At 33.8% G+C, this 19,307-nt stretch overlaps 1 protein-coding gene and 1 pseudogene across 1 annotated transcript; one reads left to right on the plus strand and one right to left on the minus strand.

Annotated features, from left to right (window-relative positions):
* The first annotated feature begins 4,056 nt into the window (after nt 1-4,056).
* Nucleotides 4,057-8,113, plus strand: LOC120121406 (proton pump-interactor 1-like). Its single transcript, XM_039140757.1, has 8 exons — nt 4,057-4,182; nt 4,675-5,064; nt 5,683-5,871; nt 5,984-6,163; nt 6,266-6,460; nt 6,778-6,876; nt 6,965-7,492; nt 7,582-8,113. The coding sequence occupies exons 2-8, from the start codon at nt 4,696-4,698 to the stop codon at nt 7,894-7,896; spliced, it is 1,875 nt and encodes a 624-aa protein (XP_038996688.1). The 5' UTR covers nt 4,057-4,182; nt 4,675-4,695; the 3' UTR covers nt 7,897-8,113.
* Nucleotides 8,114-8,330: 217 nt separating this feature from the next.
* Nucleotides 8,331-18,946, minus strand: LOC120121459 (annotated as a pseudogene).
* Nucleotides 18,947-19,307: the final 361 nt, after the last annotated feature.

Genomic DNA, 19,307 nt, shown 5'->3' on the forward strand with positions numbered 1-19,307 from the left:
TTTCTTTCATGTTTGCACAATCTTTCTTTAAAATTCTAAAAATTCATCTCTTACCATGAAAATTTATATTGATAAGATTCTCGATGGACTTAGCATGAAAATTTTTGCACTAAGAGATTGACATGTATTAAAAGAGCGATAAATTTAGTTTGCTTTAAATTTAATATCATAAATTATTGCTTGGGTTATTCAATTTTTTATAAAAGGATTTTCTTATAAATTTTGTTTTGTTATAAATATAGAATATGTAGTAACTTTTAAAATTAAAATAAAAGGTTAAATTTTGGGTCATTATGCATGACACCATTTGATTTGAAGGTTAAGTTTATTTTAATTTATTAAAATTAGGACCAAATTGATAAAATATAAAAGTTACAGTGGTCAAATGTGTAATTATATCGAATATTTTGACTGTCACATCAGTTTCTCTGTTAAATATTAATGGCAAATGACTTAATTGAAATGCATTTAAATAGTTGAGTGACATAATTGATAAAATTTTAAAAATATTAGTCAAAATAAAAAAGAGCATAGTTAAGTGTTCACTGTATAATATACACTTTATTTTAAATAATGTATATTTAATTTTTTAATTAATTGATAATTATACATTGAGTCATTTAAAATTTAAACTTTTATAAATTAAATTAATGATATTCGTTATTAATAGTATTCATCGATGTTTGTCAAACGTAAAAAAATCATCATAATTTAATATTTTTTTAAATCTCAAATAAAATATATAAAAGTCAACCTAAAGAGTTCTTATAGGGGTACTGTACTTAGGCTTCCCACGTAAGGCTCTCGTAATCATCGATGCAAAATATCGTGAGATATTGGATTTAAGGTGAAGTACACGCGTTTTCTGAAAATTGATAGGGTACACTACCGATATGGTCACTTTATTTTATTCGTGTTTACTTTATGATACTATACTTTTAAAAATTATGTTCTAATCATACATTATCAATTTATAATGTTTTGATCACTGAAACATTAAATGTAATTAGTTTGATCATGTGGTACATAAATAAAGGGGTTATTTTTTAATTTGGTCTCTAAATTTTAGATAAAATACTAAATTGACTCCTAATTTTTTTTATAAAATATCAATTTCACCCATGAATCTGATCTAAATTCCCCATGATAAATATCACTTATCGGTTATTGTCATTTGCCATCGATCATTGTTGTTGTCAATCTTAAAGCTCAAAGTTTTCAGTTCAATCATTTTTTACGTCCTAGATAAAGAATATAATGTTCATTTCATTGAAAAATATCATAAAATCCACAAATTTAGATTAAAACCAACTTCATTTAAAAATAAAGTGTAATAATAAAGTTATCATTTATATTCTTTTTAAAATTAAAGACACTAGAAACCTAGATCTATACAATAATCAAATTCATAAATTTTCAGTGACGTACGTATTATGTTAGTTTGACATGGTATGTTAATATTTTATTAAATTATAATAGTATAACAAATTGCATGAATATCAATTATTAAATTTAATAAATATTAGTATACCTGATTTATTGATATTTTAATAAATTTATAATAAAACAATATATTATTATTGATTATTTTTTATGTTAAGGTTGGTTTTTAATAATATATTGTTCGTCTAAATCTTTTTTATTATTATTATTTAATTATGTAGTTTGTCTCAAAACAATTAATAAAAAAACAATTATCAATTAATTTAACTAGAGAACACTACCATGGGAACTTTAGGGTTTTCAATTCTAATTTTCTTTTATTTTTCTTACGTGGTCACTAGTATTTTTTTCCTTTTTTTTAGTTTTTATATTCGACACCAACACTGAGATCGTCGACCGCTGGTATTTAATATTATTTTTCTTTATGTATTATGTTGTATCTTTGTTTTTTATTGTTTCTTAATTTTTAATAATTTTATCTTTATGACACGTTTTTCATGTTTTTATTGCATATTACCTTTTCCTTTTGGCACATTTTCGGTCATTTAGATGTTATTCTTGTTTATCTTTTTTTTTTCTCAGGGTTAGATTTGACGTTTCTACGGCTGATCAAGATGACACTTATTTGTTGTCATGTTGATCTTCCATGATTTGATCCTCATATTGGATTTGGATACGAGATTTACATTTGTGAATAGTTTTCTCACATCGCTCGATTCTGATTTACGGTTTGTAAATGATCTTTTAATAGTTTGATCCTATTTTGTGGTTTATTTATCAATACAATCAGATATAGTTGTATATATCTTTTATTCAAATTTATTTGGATAGATTTTTAATCATTTCCTTATATTGTATGATTATTGTGTGATCTTAATTCTTAAGTGACTAGTTTCTTGTGTTAATGATTAAAGAAAAATAGTCTTATTATGTATTTTAGTTTTTTAGCTTTGGTTGTAAACTTTTATTATAAATTTGGATATTTTTATATTTTAATAAAACTAGTAAATTCTATCTCATAAAAAAACTAGAGAACACTGGTTAAAATTTACTTTTTTAAATTCAATAATTGAAAGTGAATACTTAGAAAACAGAAGTGACCATTTGGAAATTTAATAAACCCATTTTTTAAGCACCAAGGAAGAGTCCAAGGCCCATCACGGTACACATCTGAATTTTATATTTGGAATTATCTGCTTCTCATACTTTTATTTTGCTTTTGCTTCCTCCCTTTGTTTTATTTGTTGGTCCATTATTTTTTTTGACAGCAGAACTTAATATTAACTATTTTATTCAATATTACCAAATTTTTTAAAGTTCACATTTGAAGTGAAAAATATTATCACATTTTTTATTTTTGTTGAAATTTGCAAAACAATACATTAAATAAATTTTGTTTTGTTCTTTTAGAACTAAAATATTATCAAATTAAGAAATTGAAATATTTGTTCGATGTTAATTGGTTTATGGTATTTGAAGTTAAATAAAATTTATTTGATAGTAAGGTTTAAAATATTAACAAGTTTAGTTTTTTTTTATTAATGTGAGGTAAGTACAAGACAATTTCGGAATCTTAAAGAATAACAACAATTTTTTTATCATCGAAGTCGTTTGGTTCATGCTAATAATAAAATTTAATTGAATAGTACATATTCATAAAAAATATAACAAAATATTTAATTAAGTTTATAAAATATAAAAAAAATTATCTAAAAATAAGCAGACAGTCTGACTCTTATTTGAAGATAAGAAAAGTGGATATATTATCATGGTTATTTATCATGCATGCTAATTTCTTTTACATATTAAATTTTTAATTATTATTTTTACACTATTTATATATGTTTATTCTTACCAATAAAAATTAAAATATTTATATTAATATATTTAAAATTTTCAATAATTTAAATTATAAAAATATAATTTAAAATTAATATAAAATGCAATTCAATTTTTATCTTATCTATTAAAATTTATAGTTTAAATATAAAAAATGTTTTCTGAAGTAAGAAATAAGTTAAAACAATAAAAAATACTTATCTGCTCTTATTTCACTTTAATTTTTATAATATTTAATAAATCAAACATTTGTGTATAACTAATATTCATAAATATATAAATCAAATCTATCTTTTATAATTTATTTTGAAGATAACATGAATAAATTCAATTGATTAAATATTTATTAATATCTTGTTTTGAATTAAAATTTAAATTTTATCAATAAATTTTATTTAACAATTACAATTAAATTAATATTGTAAAATATAATCAAATCGATAATTAAAATATATTAGAATTTAAATTAAAATAAATCAAGCTAAATTTGTCTGTTAAAACAAAATAAATTTAGAGATAATTGGCACATAATTTACACACGTGAATATTGGTGATATTTAATTTATTAAAAAAATTATAAAACTAACAAAAACCTTTTAACGGTTTGTTTTACTGCGTGGAGAAACTGGGGGGAAAATGGGGACCCACCAAATACAAATTTTTTACTATATTTACTGACCTAATCTATCCTTTTTATTATATTTTACCTGCCATTGATACTGTAGTTATAAATCCAATGGTGTTTCAATCTTGCAGTTCATTCACAATTTGAAAAAGAAGCAGAAGACAAAGGGACCAAGATCTGACCCCATCTCTCCTTTGCTTCGCCAAAAACTCTTTAAAACCCCTTTTCCTCTTTCAAAGGATTTCCTTATCCTCTCTATTGATCTCTCTAAAAGGGTAATCCTTTGATCTCTCTTTCAATTTCTCTTATGTTTTTCTCTCTGTTTTTTTTGTTTTTATTTTGATCTGTTTTGACTTTTTTTGGTTGTTTGGAAATTCTGGGTACTTCTTAATTGTGTCGTTATTGGTTTGCATGTCGGCTTAGATGAAGGCTTGATCTTGGTGTTTGCGTTTTTAAATCTGTTGTGATTTTTATTCCTTTCAATTTTTGATCTGGATTTATCTTATTGTAATTAATCAATCATGTGTCTCTGTTGTGCAGATTATCTGATTTGATCTTGTTTCTAAAGATCTCATGTAGAGTCAAGATAAAAATTTGAATCGTCTGTTGTTTATCTCATATATTTCATCGCTTTTAATTCAGTTTACTAAAATCTAGCGGAACAAATAGCTTGGAATGATTTTCTTATTTTATTTTAGATTCATAAAGTATATATATTGTTATACTATGTGATATCTTACTCTCTTGTCTTTTTTAATTTTACTAGGCTTTTAATTTTCTAGTGATTAATGGGTGTTGAAGTTGTGGGATCTGAAATGGCAAAAGTACCATTCGACAAAGCAACTGAAGTTGACAAATCACTTCTTCATGATAAGGAAAATGGGAAACTGGACAAGGATCCGGTTCATACTGAGCCCATTAAAGTTGGTTCCGATGTTGAGGAACCAAATAAGGGAGAAGAGAAAAATGTATCCGACTTTCCGATTGATGCTGTCACCGAGTGGCCTGCTCCTAAGCAGATCCACTCCTTTTATTTTATCAGGTATCGCCCTTTTGATGATCCAAAGATAAAGGCCAAAATCGATCAGGTTGATAAAGAAACGCAAAAGTTGAATAAAGTCAGGTTTCAGCTTACTGATGAATTAAAATCACTCAAGGTGAGTGAAATGCAATTAATGTCGATTATAATATCTAGTTCGTTTAGCTGTTGTTGTGCTCTTAGGATATTTATATGGTTCCTGTTTTGCTTTTCATCTGTTCCGAAAGTTTAGGTGCAATAAAAGTTGTGATGGGTCTTTAAAACTTGATCTAAATTAAATTGGATGTGTTTATTGTTTTATGATGAATCTAGAAACATTAAACCCTCAAATGCATATCTCCGGTCATTGGAAACAAAAGTCCTTGAGCAGGAAATGAATAATTGGATATACGGTATTGTTTTCTTACACGTGGTGCGGAATAGTATTGGGTATAATAGTTCATCATTGGTGTATTTGCCTCAAGTTGAGCCAAATACACGTGGTGTATCTGATAAAACGGTTGTTATAAACATTAAATCCTCGAATGCGTATATCCGCTTGTTGGAAACAAAAGTCCTTGAGCAGGAAATGAATATTTGGATATATAGTTTTGTTTTCTTACACGTGGTTCTGAATAGTATTTGGTATAATGGTTCCTCATTGGTTTATTTGCCTTAAGTTGAGCCAAATTGCAAAATAGTTTCTAAAAATCATTGGGTTGCTGCCTTTTAAATTATTATCTTTATGTTAATGCAGTCGGATCGAGCAGAGTTGTTTTCTCAAGTGAAAGCCCTGAATGCTGATTTCGAGCAGTTTAAGACAATGCTAGGTGAGAAAAAGAAGGAAATGGAACCACTGCAGCAGGCTTTAGGCAAACTTCGCAATAATAACAATGGTGGTGGTCGTGGCGGTTTATGTTCGTCTGAGGAAGAGCTCAATGATATTGTATGCTACTATTGTAAACTTGACAGCATTGGGATTTAAGCATTGTTTTCGGCTGCAGTTAATCCTTTGTTTTTTTCTCTTTTGTCACTTATCGGGAATTGATAAATTGCAGATCTATAGCTTGCAATATCGCATCCAGCATGAAAGCATCCCATTGTCCGAGGAGAAGCAACTCCTTAGAGAAATCAAACAACTTGAGGGAACCCGGGACAAAGTTATTGCTAATGCTGCAGTGAGATCAAAGATTCAGGAATCACTGGGTCAGAAAGAAGACATTCAAGATCAAGTTAAAGTAAAAAAAAATTGTTTTTTATCCATCAGAATTTGCTTCCCCCCTCATGTATTACTATCGCAAAAATAGACTAATTAACTTGCTATATTTGTTTCATTGTAGCTCATGGGAAATGATTTGGATGGTGTAAGGAAGGAACAAAATGTTATCTGGTCCAAGAAAAAGCAAATTAAAGAAAAAGTGAGTGCAATAGAGAGTAAAATTGATTCTTTACAGCAAGAGCTGAATGCCGTGATCCAGAAGAGGAACAAAGCTTATGAAACCATGCAACAACTGTGGAAACAACGTGATGAGGCGGTATGTCGTTCTTTGCTTTAAATTGAATATTTTTTCCCCGGTGAGAATGAGATGCTCTATTTTGCTTCTTTTGATTTCTCTTATTTAATGTATGTGCATGTATAGATGCAAGCCTTTCAGAACGATTAGGTCTCTCATGTGGGATGTTTTTCTTCTTGGCTCTGCTAATGAATGCTAAAAGTTAAAATTTAACGTTTCTTTTTTTGGTCATTTCCAAAGCTGATTCGGTCATTGATTGTGATAATATTATGTTTTTTTGTTTGATATGTATTTCGGAATTAGGACTCATTTTAATTACAAATTTTTCAATTTTTCAGAATGCTCACTTTTACCAGAGCCGTTCACTTTTAAACAAAGCGAAAGAGCTAGCTGCAAAGAAAGATACAAGGGGTCTTGAGGAGCTTTCAACTGTTGAGGTTTGTTAAGACTACCGATTAATGCTACGTCCAAAACGTCTCATTTGCATTAATTTTTGGCTGTTCTCTTATCTTTTGTTGCTTGTAGGTCGAGAAGTTTATGGCTCTTTGGAGCAGCAAGAAAGCTGTCCGAGACGATTACGAAAAAAGAATTCTACCGTCCTTGGACCAGAGGCAATTAAGTCAAGATGGTCGGATAAGGAATCCTGATGAGAAACCAGTGGTTGTACAAGAGGCACCGGTTGCATCTCCACCAGAAACGATTCCAAAACCTACTGTCCGACAACCAAAGGAAGAAGCCAAACCTTCTGAACCAGATACTAAATTACCAAAAAAAGGCAAGAAAGTTGCCGAGACCAAAGTAATAGAGTCAAAATCGTCTCCCGAGAATGATGATGTAGAAGAGAAAGAGAGATCTGGATCCGGCAACTTGCAAAAGGAAGCCGAAAAGACATCTGCTGACAAGGAAATTGATTCAGTAAAACTGAAAGAAATGAAGAGAGTAGAGGAAATAGCAAAAGCAAAGCAAGCCATGGAAAGGAAGAAGAAGAAGGCTGAAGAAAAAGCAGCCAAAGCAGCTATAAGAGCTCAAAAGGAAGCTGAAAAGAAGCTCAAGGAAATTATTTCCTTCTTTCATCATGTTTTGCCTGTTGATAATTTGTTTGTGGATACAAATTGATCTGATTTTGATTTTTTCCCCTTCAGGAGCGAGAGAAGAAAGCAAAGAAGAAGGCAGCAGCATCTTCAACCGTTGCAAATCATGAGGAACCGACTGAAGCTGTGGCCGAGGCCCCTGAACCTGAACAAGAAGAAAATGCTGATGCACCGGCTCCTGTTGCAGTGAAGGATAAAGTTCAAAAGGAGAACACTGTAAGGCACAGGAATCGAACTAAAGGTCGTGATTCACTTCCGAGACCCATCCTGAAACGTAAGAAGTCGACCAACTACTGGATGTGGACTGTTCCAGCTGCGGTGGTGGTGTTGATACTTATAGCTCTGGGTTACTATTATCTTGCTTGAAGAAAGTTAAAATCGAACCAGAACTGAGTTATATAGACAAACTTTATCGGTTGATAGTGGTTAAAGTTAGTTAATTTCGTTTGTCGCATCCCATCAGGGATGTGTACTAAAACCCATAATGTTGCTGATAGTTCAGTCTTAATGCTTTTCTTAGACCGAAACCATGAACTTTTGATTTTGTAGTATTTCTAAAATTGTCTTTCATCCGTTTGACAAATTGCAATGAGGTGTTAAAGTTATTCGGATTTAGGTGCGATGGAAATTCGGATTTGTCTTATACAACTATGATTAATTTTATAAAAAAAATTTGGTGTTTTTCATTTTAATTTCTGTAATGGACCAATTGTAATGGAGTCTATAAAGGCATGTGCAAGTTTTGCCGTATCGCAGTAAAAGAGAGTTGCAAACCTTCCAGCATTCACACTTAAATTGTCCAAAATCAAATATATATGGCATCCAAAGGGGATTTATTATGTGCATGAAATTTCACTGTCGATTTTATTACAGAAGTACGAAGCTTCTATCAGATCAGATCTCCAGGAAAGAGTTGACAGTCTTGAATCCGTGGTTCTCCGGAAGAGGACCATTTCCTCGCTTGACGGAGATTATGACCTTCAAACCTACGATTCCAATAAAGATGAAATTAATAACTGGAGGTTTTTCGTAACACGAAATCAGAAGCCGGTCTAAAAGTCCAAACAGTTCAGGAACATGCTTCATTGACAATGTACGCAAAGGATGTGATTCTTAGGGCAATTCGTTACGCTTTTGGGTTGTGATTCTTATTACCCGCTGCTTTTGCAGCAGTGGCTTCTTTATAGACATCGGTCAGAAATAGTATATCAGATGGTTTATCAACTCCCAATGACTCGGTGATTTCGACATAACTTCGTGTTTCTCTTTTGTTTCTGCAAGCATGAAAAGGGGATACAGAGTTGGAAATAGTATATCAGATGGTTTATCAACTCCCAATGACTCGGTGATTTTGACATAACTTCGTGTCTCTCTTTTGTTTCTGCAAGCATGAAAAGGGGATACAGAGTCATTTTTCAGTTGAAATCAAGTATAAAAGCAAACTATGAAGGTAAGGTAATAAACTTACCCTACCGATGTGTCAAAAAATACGGATAAATACTTACTCAAATCACCGTAGTTTGTATTTCCAATATAAGCCTCTTGAGCCAACCTGCTACCACTGGAATATATGTATACCTGTGATGGATGAGGAAGCAAATATTAGCACTGAAACTCGAACTTTCCGTAAATAATTGAGAACTTAGTAAGATCCTTTCTGAAGGGAGAGAGATGTTTAAAGGGTCAAGTACCCTTTAAACCAAATTATGTTTCTCGTCGCAGATAATACAAGTCTTCTCAGAAATACTAGAAAAATTTCAGTGCTATGCTAAGGGATTATACAGCTTTACGATCACTCAGTAGGACGAACATACAATAACCTGAATTTGGATCTAGACTAGTTCCGAGTGGATAACTATCTACTAGGATAATTAGTTTCAGTTTGGCGGAATGATTAAAACGTCATGTGAATATACTGCAATCTGGAGCAGATGCATGGAAACATATCACAACATATACACATTGTATCGAGAACCACATTCCGAAAATAAAGTTGAAGAATAGTAATGGAAATACGTAACAATACCTTTATACCCAAAGCGTGCCACTTTTCAAGAGCCTCTGGTACATCATCAAGAACAACGCAACTCCTTCCAGCTCGTTGTTCTCAAATCCAGTACGCCATATACGACCCTATTTAATTTCATATTAGTCCTCTCCTCTAGGTAAGCTAAGATACGAAAATGTATTTTCTTTGAATTCATGTTTGCTTACTTGCAATTGCTTTAAGGAAGAAATTTTTCGATCGGCTTTTATTATTGCTTCAACATTAGCAACCAAAGATGCAATCACCTCCTCTTTTCCCGCCTCTTCCGAGGGGATAGGTACAGCACCAGTAACACCTCGCTTCAAGTCATCCTCAACCTGTGGAAAACATGTTACACATATAAGCATATCGTTTAGGAGTCAATCCACACTTCTTTCATTGCTAATTTATAAGGTAAACAATCCCACTGCCTTAACCACAGAAAATTAGCTGAAGAAGTGCCCTTAAATTCATTTGATTCCTGTATGCACACCAAAAAACAGATTATTGAATATTTATTCGGGTTTCCTATATGCATGTCAAGCAAAACAGATACTCCAAAAAAGGGATAGGGTTTGGCACACAAATCATTGATAACAGAAAACTAGCAAATCATTAATGACAATGATATACAGTGATTCTATATATACAAACAAAAGTTCCGAGAATTGTATAAACTATAAAGGGTTCTGAAGCCATATATAATGGTTCATTAGTTATGCATGATATTGCACAGATGACTAGTTCTTTGCATGTTCTTGTTTAATGTATAAAAATTGAACATAGATCGGAAGCATATCATTTTGGGGAAAGTGAGAGAGTTGATTGCATTATACTTAGGTATCAAGCCAAAATCGTCATCAGATCCGACTATCAATTTGAAGGAAGAGAAGCATATGATTTATGACCGGATGTCAGTAAAACAAGATAAAAGGTAAAAAGGTCCAAAGAAAAACCTTACTTGAGAACGTATCAAGTTATAACAACTTGGGTTTCAGCACTATCATATGTCGCAGACAAACTCCCGACATTTTTTAGCGTATAGGGAAAGAGAACATCCATTACAAATGAAATAGTTGTAGTTCCTTCAATGTCAAGCACAACGCAGTGCTGCAACAGGGGAAAAATGTAGAGTGGGAGCATATTCTCGATAAATGAATACAACAATCTTCTTGTTTAGCAATAAAACAGTCAAGAGTCTGTCTACCACAATGTCATCCGGACGTCAAATATTTTTTGTTACAAAGGAAACACTATCATGTCTAGTAAACACAGAATGTCATATTGAAGGGGAAAATGTAAAGTTCTTACCGGATATGGCTCAATTTTATAGTTTGAATCCACTGTCCCTGCTTTAGTAGACACATTATCCTGCTATTGACGCTTGAAAATCCTTAACATTCTGAATGGGGCCATGATCTGGAGTGGACCAGTCTAAGCCTAGTTGATGGAGTTAATAGAGCATCAAAGAGGTAATGGTAACATTCAGCCTGAAATAGTAAGTCAACGCCGAAGTAAGAAAGTCGACATGACTACCACAACATGCAAGAATCTGAGCACCGATTTGTAATAAAGTGTTTATACAAGTAAGAATCTGAAATTTATCCTATACACATGAATCATGATAAGCAAAAAATATAGAACTTCAATTGACCAGTTTGAACTTGAGATTTGCACAATTTTTCAAACCTGAGTTTTAGCACTGATCCATGAATCTCCCCATACATATAGGCTATGATTGTGAACAAGCACGGCAGTTGTCTGTTGTGTCTTAGGGTTGTTGTAAAGAAAATGAGAGATTTCAGAAAGAAAGAGAGATACAGAAACGTGTAATTTCATTCATGATTTTCCTTTGATTTCAGGTACAACTTATATATTCATAAGTACCTACAGCTGTAATTCTGCCAGCAATTCTAACAAACTAACTACTCATTTGCTGATTCACAGGATATCTCCAAGTGGGCTCACGTGCTGGCTTGTTTCCCTCAACTTCCTTCTGTTCTGGGTCACTAATTGACTGGGCCCATTTGGCTAAGGATTAATAATATCAACCTGCTCCTGTAGTCCACCCAACCTCATTCCTTTTGTTGCCTCAACCCTAAATCCCTCAGGTAACATCTCAATCCCTAATTCCCTTTCATTTTCCAATTTCAGCCGATTTTTCCCCATTTGCCTTCCTCGAGTAATCCCCAATTCCTTCTGATCAAACCCTAATCTCCCTTCCATCATAACAATACCCCCTCCACCAGATGATCCTTGTCCCCAAGAATCGAAATCAGGAAACTGATTCTTCAACACCGTGTAGTCTTCCCAAGTGGCATCGTCTGGTCCCATATTTGTCCATTGTATAAGGAACTGCATGACCCGCTGCTTTTGTTTGGTAATCTCTCGTGAATTCAAGACAACGGTTGGGTAAATCTTCAATTGCCCATCCGAAGACGTTTCTGCAGGATTCAGCGAGATAAGTCCTTGTTTCCCTATTTTCTTTTTCAACAAGCTAACATGAAACATTGGATGCAATTTTGACTCTAGTGGCAATTCCAGTCGATATGCAACCTGACCAATTTTTTTCTATATTTTGTAGGGACCGAAATATCGAGCAGCAAGCTTTAGGTTTCTCCTTAGAGCGAGTGATGTATGTCTGTAAGGCTGTAATTTTTAGGTAAACTTCCTCTCCCACCTGAAAATCCCTTTCTGTACGATGTTTATCAATAATCTGCTTCATTCTATTATTAGCTTGCATGAGTTGTTCACATAGTAAAGCATTGAATTGCTCTCTGTCTTGCATCATAGTTTGAACTGCATCCACTCTAGAATCCCCTGACCAGTTTAACACAGGAGCCTTATAACCATATAAGGCTTCAAATGGGGTCATTTTAATAGCAGAGTGGTAATTAGTGTTATACCACCACTCTCTGCCTGGGCTATCCACTTAGACCAAGATGTAGGTTTTAAAAAACACATACTTCTGAGATACTGTTCTAAGCATTGGTTGAGTCTCTCAGTTTGCCTATCTGTCTCTGGATGATAAACAGTACTGAAAAGTATAGTTGTCCCCAATTGCTTAAGTAACTCCTGCCAGAATAGACTAGTGAAAGACTTGTCTCTATCAGAAATAGCTACCTTAAGAGGACCATGAAGCTTATAAACCTGATCCAAATATATCTTAGCCACTTGCACCACTGTGTAGGGATGTGACAGTGGCATAAAATGAGCATACTTAGTAAATTTATCAATCACCACCAAAATACAGTTGTGCTTTGCTGAAGGTGGCAACCCTTCAATAAAGTCCATTGTTATAACCTCCCAAGCATTGTGTGGAATTGGAATAGGTTGTAGTAGCCCTGGCTTGGAAATGTGCTCACTTTTAATTCTCTGACATACCTCACATTGCTGTATATGTTCCTGAATCATAAGCTTCATCTTTGGCCAAAAAAAATAAGCTTTAATCCTCTGATAAGTAGCTTGAATACCTGAATGATCCCCTTGTGGTGAATCATGGGAAGCCACAATAATTTTCTACCTTAGATCTCCCTTGCTACCCCACATAAACTCTGTCTTTAAAGTATAGCACTCCTTTCCTTCTCTTCCAATCCTCACTCTTGTCAGGTTGAATAATTAAAATAGGAAGTTTCTCTTGAGCTAATAGGTCTCCTTCATAACTCTGCTCAATATCTTGCATCCAAGTAGGAACAATAACAATAACCCCCATTTGCAGAAACTCACCATAATCCATTTGCTGTCTAGAAGTGCATCTGCCACCTTGTTTGTTTTTCCTTTCCTAAACTGAATTGTATAATGCAACCCCAATAACTTAGTAAGACTTTTCTTCTGAATAGTGGTAGTCAGCTTTTGCTCTAATAAGTGTTTTAGAGGCTCATGATCTGTTTTAATGACAAATGAACCACTCTCCAAATAATGTCTCCAGTGTGATACTGCCATTAAGATAGTCAAGTATTCCTTTTCATAGATAGAAAGGTCTGCATGTTTGGTCCCAAAACCTTACTTAAATAAGGTATAGGCCTTCCTCCTTGAGACAAAACAACCCCAATTCCTTTGGAACTAGCATCAGTTTCCAAAAAAAAAATCTGGTCAAAATTGGGTAAAGCCAAAACTGGAGCTTCACACATAACCATTTTTTTTATTTTTCAAATACTAATTTAGCTTCTGTAGACCAATGAAATCCATCATTCTTCAACATATTGGTCAAGGGTTTACTCAATTCTCCATACCCCTTGATAAACTTTCTATAATACCCTGTCAAACCCAAAAATCCTCTCAAAGCTTTCAGATTTTTATGTAAAGGCCACTGTTGCATAGCCTTTATTTTTCCAGGATCAGTTGCTACCCCTTTAGCTGAAATTAAATGTCTCAAATACTCTACTTGTTGTTGGCCAAAAAAGCATTTACTCTTATTGGCATACAACTTGTTTTTCAACAGAATTTCCAGCACCACTCTTAAATGTTTTTTATGTTCTGCCATACTAGGACTGTAAATCAGAATATCATCAAAAAACACAAGAACAAACCTCCTCAAATATGCTGCAAACAAGTCATTCATCAAAGCTTGAAAAGTAGTTGGGGCATTAGTAAGGCCAAAAGACATAACTTTAAATTCATAATGTCCTTGATAAGTTCTAAAATCAGTTTTATGAACATCCTCATCTTTAATTCTAATTTGCCAATAACCATATCTCAAATCAATCTTGAAAAAGAATGTAGCTCCATGTAATTCATCTAATAAGTCTTCTACTATAGGAATAGGGAATTTATTCTTAACTGTATAAGAGTTAAGTTGCCTATAGTCCACACAAAACCTCCAAGTTCCATCCTTTTTTCTAATAAGTAAACAAGGAGAAGCAAAATGACTCTTACTTACTTGTATGATAGATGAGGATAACATATGAGAAATCTGTTTTTTCACTTCAGTCTTGTGATGATGAGCAAATCTATAGGGTCTTAGATTGACTGGTTGTGTTCCCTGTTTAAGAACAATAGCATGATCATGTTTTCTGCTATGAGGCATTCCCTTAGGTTCCTCAAACACTTCCTTAAACTCTTCTAATAAATCTTGTAAAGATAGAGGAATTATGCTTTCCTCCACTTCAGCATTCAACAAATAAATTTCTCCATTCACTTCAGTATCTTTTGCAACTAACTTCTGAAATTTTTCTCCTGAAATTGGTCTGAGTAGTGGTAATTTCTGAGTCCCTCGAATTAGAACAGCCTGTCCATCATTTTTAAAACTAATTGTTTTGGCCTTAAAATCCATCATTATAGGGCTAAACTCTTCCATCCAGTCCACCCCCAGTACCATATCATTGCCCCCTAAGGACAAAACTCTGAAATCATACTGAAATTCATAGCCTTGCATCTTCCAAGTCACCTTATTGCTTCTGGCAGTACTGAACAATTTTTCTCTATTAGCTACTGTAATAACTAATGGTTGAGTTTGAACTAGTTCTACTCCTTCTTTGGCCCACTTAGGTGTCACAAAACTATGGGTGTTGCCACTATCAATCAGCACATTAAGTGGTATCCCTCTAATAAACCCTTGAATTCTTAAGGTAGTGTGCCCTACATTCCCTGTAATAGCATTGATAGAAATTTCCAAGGCTTCTTTGGCAACATCATTCCCTTCTCCAATTTCTTCTTCTATCAATTCCTGATCAGCAAAGTCTTCTTCTTCTTCCATATTGTTCAACTGTCTAACCTTGCACTGATGTCCAGGAGCAAATTTGTCCCCACATTTAAAACATAAATTATTTGTTCTTCTATATTCCAGTAAACTGCTTGGTATTAGTATTAGGAGGAATTGTCTTAGGCTGAAAACCCTTAGTCCCACTGCTTGGTTGACTACTTGCAGAAGTATAAGGAAATTTTTTTTGAGAAAATTTAAACTTCTTTCCTTCTATCTCATTAGCCAACTCATAAAGTTTGGCCTGCCTGTAAGCTTCAGACAAATTTCTAGGCTCCACTACTTTCACCTTATGTTTTAATTCCTCCTTGAGGCCACTAATGAAACTGGAAACAAAATAATCCTCCCCTAAATGCATATGCTATTGTAGTAAATAGGGTCTTAACTCCTCAAACTTTTTTTGATACTCTTCTACACTACCCTTCTGCATTAACTTATTTAATTCTTCAATGATATCTGAATAATTTCTGTCACAAAATCTATGACACAAATCAGCCTCAAATTCATGCCAAGTCACTCTATGCTTCTGCATAATATAGCCATCAAACCAAATCTCAACCTTTCCCATTAAATACATTGCAGCCACATCCAGTTTTTGTTCCTCAGGAACTCCCAAGAGATTAAAATATTTTTGGCATTTTCTAACCCATCCTCTAGGATTACTACCATCAAAAATCTGCAGCTCTAATTTAGGACGAGGTAAAATAGGCCCTAAACTCCCAAATAACCCTTTACTGTCCACTTTAGCCTCACTAGAACTGCCCCTAACATTTTCTTCCTGCAATGTCTGATTCAGAGGTAGAGTACCAGTAAACCCCACAGGTTTAGCAGCTAATATTCCTGATTCATTAGGTTGAAAAGTATACTTCTCATGCTCACTAAGAACCGTAATCAAACATGGTTGTTTACCTTCACCTTTGTTTTGCTTTTCAACTGTTGATGGTTGACTCCTTGCTGACTGAGGTGAGTCTTTTTCCTCAGCTACCTGATTGACCATCTGTAGGATTCTCTGCAAATAGCCTCTGTTGTCCATTATCCCATCCTCCAAGGTTTGTATCCTTCCCTCCAACTCTGCTTTCTGCTCAACCCACCAGGATGGTAAGGTCTCTTTCTTCACTTCTACTGCTTGTTCCGGTACTTCAATAGTTCCCTTCTTTTGCATCTTTATTGTCTTTCCCAGCGTAAAAAATGGATTTTGGATCAAAAACTTAGCTCTGATTACCAATTTGTTGTGTCTTAGGATTGTTGTAAAGAAAATGAGAGATTTCAGAAAGAAAGAAAGAGAGATACAGAAAACGTGTAATTTAATTCATGATTTTCCTTTGATTTCAGGTACAACTTATATATTCACAAGTACCTACAGCTGTAATTCTGCCAGCAAATCTAACAAACTAACTACTCATTTGCTGATTCACAGGATATCTCCAAGTGGGCTCACGTGCTGGCCTGTTTCCCTCAACTTCCTTCTGTTCTGGGTCACTAATTGACTGGGCCCATTTGGCTAAGGATTAATAATATCAGCTTGCTCCTGCAGTCCACCCAACCCCATTCCTTTCGTTGCCTCAACCCTAAATTCCTCAGGTAACATCTCAATCCCTAATTCCCTTTCATTTTCCAATTTCAGCTGATTTTCCCCATTTGCCTTCCTCGAGTAATCCCCAATTTCTTTTGATCAAACCCTAACTCCCTTCCATCATAACATTGTCGTGGGATATGCTTCAATCTGAAAATCATGAAAGTGAACTTCAATATAATGAAGACAACATTGTACATTGGTAAATTCACGCATAACAAATAAATCTATCAAAACAATATGAAACTCTGGCGAACTTCAATGCAGAGAGTGAAGGAAGGTCGTTGGTAGCAATGTGGCTTAGGCTTGGGGTAAGTTTTCAATACAAGCATGTGTCTGGCATGGATATGCTCAATCTTTTTTCTACATATTTGAAGGACCATACACCCATACCCATCTCTGAATGTGTTAGCAAGGATACTTCAAGAAATTGAAGAGTCGAAGTAGCATAGGTGGATAAAGTGTAACCAGAAAATAGTCACATACTGCTCGTTGATATAGAACATTCATTAATCTTACTTGGCTACATGGAAATTTTATGATCACCATGAAAGTGAGTTTCATAGTTCATTGACGACATGAACACAAAAGAAACATACAGCTTTGACAAGAGAATCTGTGAGCTTGTTTTGGTAGGCCGTGCTCTCAATTATTGGGACCACAAGTTCATCGTAATAACCATGGCCCTGAATACCTTTTATCATTTCCATATGAGTGATCTGCAATTGCTCAAAAGGAAATAAGTAAATCAACTGCTGAAAGAGAAAGAACAAAGAGAATGCAGGGCAGAAAGGAATTAAAAGCAAGAGAAAGAGAGAGGAGCTCACTTTAGAAAAATATTTTGGTCAAGAAAAACTTACATGGAACTCTTTCGAAAGCGGATTTATCATTGTTACAAGACAAGATTCAATTCCATGACTGTGGATAACAGAGCCAGCATCACGCATATGATATGCCTGAGTTATAAAGGAAGTGAAGTTTATTATCCCCAACACCATAAGCACACATTTTATAGTAAAATCACATTAGCTGAATATCATGCTAAAAAGTAAAGCATACAACATCAAAAATAGGATCAATAACATCTTAGTAAATTCAAGATTGCAATTTTATAAAAGATACTGTGAAAAATAAACCATTGGATCGATTAAACAATGTCAAATTGTAGTTTTCTAAAAGGCACATAAAATAGCTGCCTTCATGAAAAGAGGAGCACAGTCAGAGCATTTGGGAGGCTTATGAGGGTATGGCTTCGGAGACGGTGAAGATATGATAGATCCCTCTCCTAATAACATGTACATATCATCTGGTTCCATTCTCTCCTTTTGAACACCTATCAAAGTACCGAATTACAAGCCCATAATTAAGCTATGCCAGAAACACACTTCTAGTAATTGGCAAAGGAATATGATAAAGCCTATAAAACAACGAGCTACTATCATTAATATTTTTTTCTTAAAATTAATGGGTATGCAAATTTTTTTTTTACTTTTTCCTTTTTTTCTTAATATATTAAATTAAATTTCACATTTTTTAAATATGGGATGCACTTGGCCCCTACGGGACCTAATGCATCCGCCCTGGCTATAATAACGTCAACCCAATATAATGAAAAAGGGTCTTCGAGCTTCAATAGAGAAAGAACCAGCAGCCATTAAAAAAAGCCAATCGTTACGATACAATAGCAATGATTTAGATATAAAAAACCCAAAGCAAAAATGTTAAAACAAAATGCTTTGAGCTTCAATATCAATTATCAAATATATATCTAAAAAAAAGATGATTGATTGAGAAATATATACCAGAAGGGGACATTAGAATGAGCTGCTGAGGCTTGGGGATACAAGTGTCATGGACTTTCATAGTGATACTGCCACCAGTTTCCGAGACCCATCCAAGGTTACAGAATTGGCGGCAAAGCTCAGATATCAAAGACCTCGTCTCCTTCACTGCTTTGCTTTCTAAATAAGCTTGTGAAACACTTCCCGTCTTCAACAAGCCCCCGTTTACTCCCACTGCTGTTGGTACAGCCATTGCAAAAAACACAAAGCTTCATATATATCTTGAGCCTATATATGGAAAAAGGTAAAACCTTTAAATAAATAGGAGAGTTTTTCGGTTTTGGCCTTTGGGAGCTTTTTAATATGAATGGCCTTCCTTTCTTTAGTATCTTCAATCTCTGTTCAGTGCGGGACAAGACAAATTTCTGTTGCACTTTTTTGTATTGTACTATTGATTTAAGAAAAGAATGAATGTTCCTGGACCTCACCTTGGACTTAGGATTCAAGTTAATTTTTTTTTATGGGTAGTTCTGCGGTGCGGCGCCTAAAAAACGGTTAATATACGACGTGACCGGTTAAATAAGTGACCGGTTAAAATTTAGACCGGTTATGTTATATTATTTAACCGAAAATATTATAAAGTACAATAACATACTAGGTAGCGCTTATATAATGTAATAGGTAGCGCTTATATTTACC

This window comes from Hibiscus syriacus, unplaced genomic scaffold, assembly GCF_006381635.1.
Source record: "Hibiscus syriacus cultivar Baekdansim isolate YM2019G1 unplaced genomic scaffold, ASM638163v2 tig00110372_pilon, whole genome shotgun sequence".
NCBI classification, from domain to species: Eukaryota; Viridiplantae; Streptophyta; class Magnoliopsida; order Malvales; family Malvaceae; genus Hibiscus; species Hibiscus syriacus.